We start from the raw sequence: 7,823 nt of genomic DNA, 5'->3' as shown, positions 1-7,823 counted from the left end.
TTAGTATGACAGCAGTCTTTACATTTATGAACTGGTGTTATGTTTTTAGAAAATTAGTTTGCTGTCCTACAAAGACACATTAAAAGAAAACTATTATACAAATACAACAGTTAGTTAAAGTTAACTAACTCTCATCATCTAAGTCAAAAGACTGTCTTCTCCTTAACGACTCAAGCACAGCCGACGACCTCCCCTTGTGCTTAACCGCACCACCTGTTGATGACTTGAGCTTAGGCACGTTCATGGCACTAAGTGACGGGGTCCCTGCACCCTGGTTCACATCTCTCAACACTGACTTAGCCGTGGCTTCAGCCTTCACACCAGCCACCGCTGAACTCACCTTTGAAGACGTTTGCATGTTCACATTAACGCCCTTATCGACAGCCTCAGCCGCTGTAGATCTTGCCTTTTGTAACTCGTACTTTTGCATGTCGTAAATAAGCTCTTTTTGCAACTGTTTGTCGGCCACAAGCATCTCTTCAATCTCGTTTTTGTAATCTTTAAGGAGGATTCTTAAACATTCCATTAAGGATCCTGTGAGTCGGCTGTTTTTACTCTCGAGAAGACGTTTTAGTTCTATGAAAATTGGGATTGTGTTTTGGATTAAGCTTTTTTTGACGACTTGAGTTATAACTCGGCCTTTAATGGCGTTTTCTGTAACGTCTTCTTCCATTTCTGATGATTCTGTTGATGAGCCTTTGTTTGTTGGGATTTTAATTTCTTTACACGAAAGAACCCGAAATGCGTCCTGTTTTTTTGGAACAAAATTGAAATCATTATATGAAATAATTTCAGAATCATTGTACCAGATTTGCAACTTGTTCAACAAATAAAAACAAAAAATATTTAACATTTAAATAAGGTTAGCGTAAAACTATGCAGTTAATGCGGTAAAATATCGGATATCAGTCAAAGACCAATATTTAAAATATAGGTTATCTTGGTGAGATATCGGTAATTTTAATATAATGCAGAATTTATATATATAGCAATTTAACACCAATAATTCAGTGATATATCGGTAAATATCGGTGATATATCGGTCAATATCGCCGATAATATCGGTACCGATATTTTGACCGATATTTTACTAAGGGACCGATATATCACCGATATATCCCCGATATTAACTGCATAGGCGTAAAATGTCATTTTCGTCCCTGAGGTTTGGCCAGTTTTGCGACTTTCGACCAAAGGTTTGTTTTTCTGCATCTGGATTCAAAAGGTTTAAAATCTGGTCATTTTCATCTGGCTTAAAGACAAAAATACCCCTCACTTAAATAACAAAAATGGATTGAGTGAACACGCGCCGGATGAAAATGGCAAGATTTCAAACCTTTTGGATCCAGATGCGGAAAAACAAACCTTTGGACGAAAGTCGCAAAACTAGCCAAACCTCAGGGGGACGAAGTTGACATTTTACTCAAAAGATTATGTAAAAGTTTACCTGTAGAACAGACTGGCTGGTAACATCCTCAATTTTGAGCATGCCATCCGACGCAGAGGCTAAAATCTCGGCACATACTTTTGCAAATGTAGCCAAAAGATGCTCCGGAGCCATTTGTTTCAATAAAGAAACATATATATGCATTCTTTGACTTCTTGACTTTTCATCATTACCTCTAAAACACCAACAAAATCATAATAAGTATAAATATTTAAAAACGTTATTTGAAGATGACCCGAAAAGTTGTTACCGAATAGAAAAAAGTCGGCTTTCTTTTTGGGAACTCAAAGGATTGCTTTGTCCGGTATGGGCATTACAGTCATTTAGCACAAAGATCGCTTCAACAAAGCTATTATAAGCTAAAAGTGGCGCCTTAACTGTAAGAAGATACATATAAATCAAATGTGAATATAACTATATAAGCATTTGCAAGGGTAATAACGTAATATAGTCGACTATTTGTTAAAGCACTTTCACCTTTTAATATATTTCCAAAAAGAAAATCAGCAAGTTGTCGTATTTTCTCTGATTCGTCAACAAGCGATAACAGAAATCTAAGGAAAACCACACCTCTCCACTTTACATAGTCCCGCTAAACATAGAAATACGTCCAAAGTGTTAATTGAATAATCACCGCGTTAATGACTTCAAACGATAAAACAGTTAACGGTTAACACAAAAACGTTGATTTAAGTTTACCTGTAGTAATCTGCAGAGAAGTGTGAAAGTTTGCCTTCTAACTAGTTCACAGGGATCTCGAAGACATTTGGTGATGTTTGGTATATAACTATGAAATTAAAAAAAAAAAAAAAAACATGTATAAATGTTTTATTATAAAAGTTTTATAATAGAGTAAACTTCCGTTTTGCTCCCTGTGGTTTGATCACTTTAACGGTTTTGCCCCAAACCTTTCAAAATAGCCATTTTACTCCCTGATGTTTTGGTTTTGTTGCCAGTTTGCTCCCTGCGGGGAGCAAAATGGAAACACAAACAATTTGGATGGAGTTAGAGGCGGGGAGCAAACTGGCAAACAAACCGAAATATCAGGGAGCAAAATGGCTATTTTTAAAGGTTTGGAGCAAAACCGTTAAAGTGACCAAACCACAGGGAGCAAAACGGAAGTTTACTCTTTATAATATACATATGTAGAAGATAATGTATAAGAGTCTTACCAATCAACCAAAGCGGTATATCGTACACAAAGATCAGTCATCATTACAACGATATTGTTACGAAGTGATGCTATGTCGCTCTTTTCCATCTCCTACAATAAGAATGTTTATATTACATAAAAAATTTGAAAATGATGTATATGAAATAAATACTTAGCCATAAGTCTAAAATTCTTCCATTATTTTGACGAAAGAGAGTAATGTATAACGAAGGTGCTATAACTAACCTGCACAAACAGCGGAATATATTGTTTTGCGAGTTTACCATCGGCTAGACAAATTTTGCCCATTGCTACCCACGCTTGAATGTATAACGAAGGGGCCGTCTGCTTAAACGAAACTAATACCTCGGTTGACTTTTTATGTTTCGGGTCAGAAACTCCGGACGTGATGACATTATGCAAAATGGGAACGATTGTTTTCAAATCAGCAGCAGGGCAGACAAGAACAAGCGATCCAACGGTGTAAACAGCGGTAGTAGCTTGAGCTAATAATTTCGACATTGTTGTTGACGATCTGTTACCCTTTCGGGTCCCACTTGGAGGCGTAAATAAGCTATTGTTTTTGTTGTTTTCTAAGTTTTTTGTCATGTATGTTTGAAGAGCTTTGGAAGCTTTGGAAAGTAGCTGGTGGACCCACTTGATCACAAGTGCATCGGCTTCCTGCGCGTCCTTAGCCTTTCGTTTGCACAACGTTCTCAGTGCTTTCACATGAGCATCAACCTGTCCATCATGTAATATTATTATTCACATCGTAAATGCATTACAGATAAGCATTGTATTTAAAGCTGCAAACGAACCGATCATTCAAGGAACAGTTCGTGAACGGTTCGGCGGGAAGTTCGAGTGTGTTCATTCGTTTGATAAATGAACGAACACGAACAAGAAATTCCGTTCGTTTAGTTAAATGAACGAACATGAACAGAGGTCGCGTTCGTTCATTTATATCCATGAACGTTCATTATCGTGTTCGTTTATGTTCGTTTGTTTTCAATAGCTCATTAGTGTTTTTAAGTTTTATATTTTATTTGAATACTTCAAAATTCCGACAAATAAAATATTTAATAAGCATCAGCGTATTATATATTCTGTTCATGAACGCTTGTTTGTGTGTGTTTGTTTTCATTACCTAAAATTAACAAATGAACACAAACGAACATGTTCATTTCCCAACATGTTTGACCCGTGTTAAAAACCGACCCGTTAACCCAATCACGGAGCAACCCATTTTACCACCTCTAGACTTCACTTAACAAAAAATTAATCTTTCATTGACGTAAAAAGTACCTCCATAGAATGCATGCTAAAATCCTCAATTCGTTTAAGCAGATTATGAGCTAAATCTGCTGCAGCTTCAGCAGGCAGTTCAACGGATACATTAGAAATCGTCTGCAACAAAAACACGCGATCTCCAGCCCAATCAACAGAATTCGATTCTATATCTTCTTCTTCGATCGGCGTGTTCGATGACTCATGTTTATCAAGAAGCTGCCAATGGTGATACAAAAACTCCCAATCAACCGCTTTCAAGAGAAATCCCGAAACTTCCGATAACAGAAACCACGCACCCGGTGGTGCTAGCCACTTCTCTATCGGTTTTGAATCGGTTAACCACGTAGACTCGGACTTCTTGATTATATTTTGAAGAGAAACCGCAATTCTGGGCTTGAGTTTCTTCTTTTTTCCGAGATTAGTGCAGATCTTTTTGACCCATGGGCTCACTTCCCCGTTGCAGATTTCTTTTAGTAGACTTAAGACTCCATCGGAGAGTGACAGGTCATCGACATTAGATCCAGCTCGTGAAACACGATCCAACACTAGTTCTAGAAACAAATTTTCGCATTCTTCTTGGATGCTTGTTTCGTTGTCGGTTATTAAACGTGGAACCGAATGTAACCACTCCTTAGTCACATTCTCATCATCAAACTTCCTGAAAGTCTATCAAAAAAAAAAAAAATACGAACAAACAAAAAAAAATCATGTTCTTGTTCACGTAACTTTTAAAAAAATACGAACAAACAGTTAGCTAACGGATTCTGATTATTCCATATCATATAGTAACTTTCAAAACGCAATACCAAACACCCTTAAAAGCTAAGCAATTAATATCGGTGACCGATATATCGTTATCGGTCCCCATGTAAAATATCGGTCAGAATATCGGTACCGATATTATCGCCGATATTGACCGATATTGGACCGACATGTCACCGATTTTCTTGATATCAGTAGCTTTCTTCTTAGTTCTACCATTCGTCTTCCTTCTTATTGCTGCTATTAGTGTTTTAAGTCTTAATCAGTTCCTAGTGTTTCGCAAGTTGCAAAATGTTAATTTGTTAATGGTAGGAGAGTATACCGAATTGTTAGTGTTAAATTGCTGTTTAAAAAAATCCGCATAAAAAAAAATCGCATGTTAAAAAAAATCGCATGTTGACGACAGACCCGAGTAGAATAGTTGAAACACTCACTGTAGATGGAAGGAGTAGAGGCAGGCCGAAAATGACTTGGGATGAGCGGATTAGGCAAGATTTGCTAGATTTGCATCTCTCTGAGGACATGGTCGAGGACAGAACTTCGTGGAGACGTAGGATTAAGGTTAAGGACTTTTAGGATTGTGGCCTGGTTTTTGGTTTAGGTTCTTGTCTTATGAGTTTAATTTTTCAGTTTGTATAAGGTGTGATATAGCTTTTATAAGTTCTCACATAGTCCCGGTGTCGTATTTTTACTAACACGTACTTATTCATTTATGTGTTCATTTTTATTCCCCCCCCCCCTTTTTAGTAGTTGTGTGCTTATATAATGTCCCAGAAGCTTATGTCTTGATTATGGTTTATAGAGCCGGGGGTCTCACTGGAAGCAGCCTCTCTATTCCTGGGATAGAGGTAAGGCTTGCCTACATCCTACCCTCCCCAGACCCTATCAATAGCTCTGCTATAGGTGGGATTATACTGGGTATGGTTGTTGTTGCTGAAAAAAACAAAATCGCATGTTGATACTGCATCTCGTACGCAGCATACGTTAAAGCAATTTGTACAATAACCAGCCTAAATATATATAAACTTTGCATGATATTAAAATCACCGATATCCCACCGCAATAACCGATATCTCAAATACCGGTCCTTGACCAATATCCGATTTTTTACCGCATTAGCTGCTTAGCTTAAAAAGAAAATTTTTTCTTAGGATGTCATAAAGTAGCCATGAAAAACTAAAAAATATAAAGATTAAAACTAACCTCAGATAGTGCAGAAATTGCAGCCTTCCGTATGCTAACAAGTTGATCAGAACACGCAACGCCCATAATCTTTAACAACATATCATCAAACCCGCCACCGTCACCTTGAAGAGCGGTCAGTTTAGATATCAAAACAAGTGCTGATTTCCTAACAGCCGCTTTCTCGTCGACACACCGTTTTCTCAACAGATCATTAATCCCACCGTCTTCACCAAATCCCATTATTTTCATTAACTCCGTTTTATTCTCGTTATTCGCCGATAAAAACCCGACAAGCTGTGCCAGATTAGTAATAGCACGCGCTCGAATTCCTGCAGTTGAATCTGAACATCTTTCTAATAACACTTGTAAACACTTAACCCCCCAAGAACTTTCATGCCCTAACGGATTATTCAACGACATTATCAAATTATAAATAAGATCAACCGCTAGTAATCTAAACTGAGGTTTCCCTCGAGTCATTTTCACTACATAATCCGAAAACGCGATTTGATCTTCATACTCTAAACATCTAACTACTTCAAGTATCGACTCAACCGCCAACGCTCTAAGCTCAGCCCGTTCGGGCGCTTTACCGATCAAATACTTGGGAAAATTAACCATAGCTTTCCGAATCTCGTCCGAACCCTTCGCCATTACCGCCATCTTATTGACAACATACGACAACCCAAACGTCCTCGCCTGCGATTTCGACAAAAGAATCGAAGACGAAAGCGACTTCAACACCTCACCCGCGTTAACCCCTTTATCCCCATGCTCAGACTTCAACAACTCACTCAAAATCTCTGCACACAAGTTGCATAACTTGCTATAATTCGACAAACCCGAACCCGCACAAGATTCAAGCGCGGTGGCCGGAATCGCGGCCATCGTTTGAACCAAACCCTTCAAACAATCAGGAAACCTATCAAGATGAATCAAACCCAAAACAAGATGCAACCTTTCCAGCACAGGAAACAAAACCCTAATATCAAATTCTCTTGGTTGTTCTCTTTCATCTTCATCATCACCCAAAATGACATTTTTACCCCTGTTCTTTACCCTCCCCCCACCCTTTTTCTTCCTACCCACATTATTACTACTACCAGACACTTGAGAATTCTTGAAAGAAGAACGAATAGTTCTCAACAAGGAGTGAAAAGCTACAGGATTAAAGAGGGAAATAACAGGAAAGTTCTTGGTAAGAAGTAAAGAAAGATAAACCTTTGAAGCAAGTAGAGAATGGTGGGGGCCACCGGAGTCCATGGCGGCGGTGAGTGGGGGGAGGAGAGCGGTGGATAAAGATAGGTTTTTAGAAGAGAGTTCGTCGGAAAGATTCTCCATTTCAAGTGGGTCATCTTTGTTGATGGTGTAGTCTAAGAGGGTTTGAAGGGCTTGTAGAGTTGATTGTGTGATGGGTGTTTGTGATTGTGGGTTGTGGTGGTGGTTGTGGTGGTGTTCGAGCTCTGTGACTATCTGGTTTATGGCTTCTTCCATGTGGGTTTCTTGATCTGGGTTGATTTGAATGTAAAGATTCAAGCGGAAGATGAAGATGATGATGGTGAGATTTGGGTAATTTTGCAGGAGCGGGAATTGAATTTTTAAAACCCTATCGTTTGGTGGGAATGGAGAAGCCCCAAATTTTATGATAGCTTTGGTGATGCAACTTGAATTTTGTAAGGGTCATGCTATTCTCACACGCAGAAAATTATTTTCATATCTTAAAGCGTCGCGCTATGGCCATAGCGGGGCGCTTAGCTCGACAAAAGGTGATTTGACTGACATAAGTTGCAGAGACATAAAGGTGATACGAGGTTGCAGGTGTCTCGTGAACCCTAAGCGTTGCGCTATTGCCAAAGCGCGGCGCTTCGACCCCAAATTTTCACTTTAAAAACCTGCTCAGACACAACATTCAGTATTCGATGATTTTGTTGTTTGTCGATTTTCTTTGCTCTATTAGTTACATGTCTTGAAAAAACGATGTCGTGG

At 38.7% G+C, this 7,823-nt stretch overlaps 1 protein-coding gene across 1 annotated transcript; it reads right to left on the bottom strand.

Annotated features, from left to right (window-relative positions):
- LOC110915238 (condensin-2 complex subunit D3) lies at window positions 1-7,488 on the bottom strand. The gene is made up of 9 exons (XM_022159899.2): window positions 5,856-7,488; window positions 3,906-4,556; window positions 2,847-3,341; window positions 2,620-2,711; window positions 2,147-2,234; window positions 1,925-2,039; window positions 1,698-1,824; window positions 1,448-1,622; window positions 1-748 (listed from the first exon to the last, which is right to left on the bottom strand). The coding sequence occupies exons 1-9, from the start codon at window positions 7,329-7,331 to the stop codon at window positions 125-127; spliced, it is 3,843 nt and encodes a 1,280-aa protein (XP_022015591.1). The 5' UTR covers window positions 7,332-7,488; the 3' UTR covers window positions 1-124.
- Window positions 7,489-7,823: the final 335 nt, after the last annotated feature.

The sequence above is a fragment of the Helianthus annuus genome, chromosome 16 (assembly GCF_002127325.2).
Source record: "Helianthus annuus cultivar XRQ/B chromosome 16, HanXRQr2.0-SUNRISE, whole genome shotgun sequence".
NCBI lineage: Eukaryota > Viridiplantae > Streptophyta > Magnoliopsida > Asterales > Asteraceae > Helianthus > Helianthus annuus.
The sequence above is the reverse complement of the archived record's forward strand: the minus strand, read 5'-3'. Positions and strand labels throughout refer to the sequence as shown.

What these genes read in the sequence shown, in the direction of transcription:
- LOC110915238 (XM_022159899.2), bottom strand. Translation starts at nt 7,331, where the DNA reads ATGGAAGAAGCCATAAACCAGATAGTCACAGAGCTCGAACACCACCAC. An exon ending in ATATTCCGCTGTTTGTGCAG is followed by an intron (nt 2,712 to 2,846) that starts GTTAGTTATAGC and finishes TTCTTATTGTAG; the next exon opens with GAGATGGAAAAGAGCGACAT. An exon ending in AGCCGACTTTTTTCTATTCG is followed by an intron (nt 1,623 to 1,697) that starts GTAACAACTTTT and finishes TTGGTGTTTTAG; the next exon opens with AGGTAATGATGAAAAGTCAA.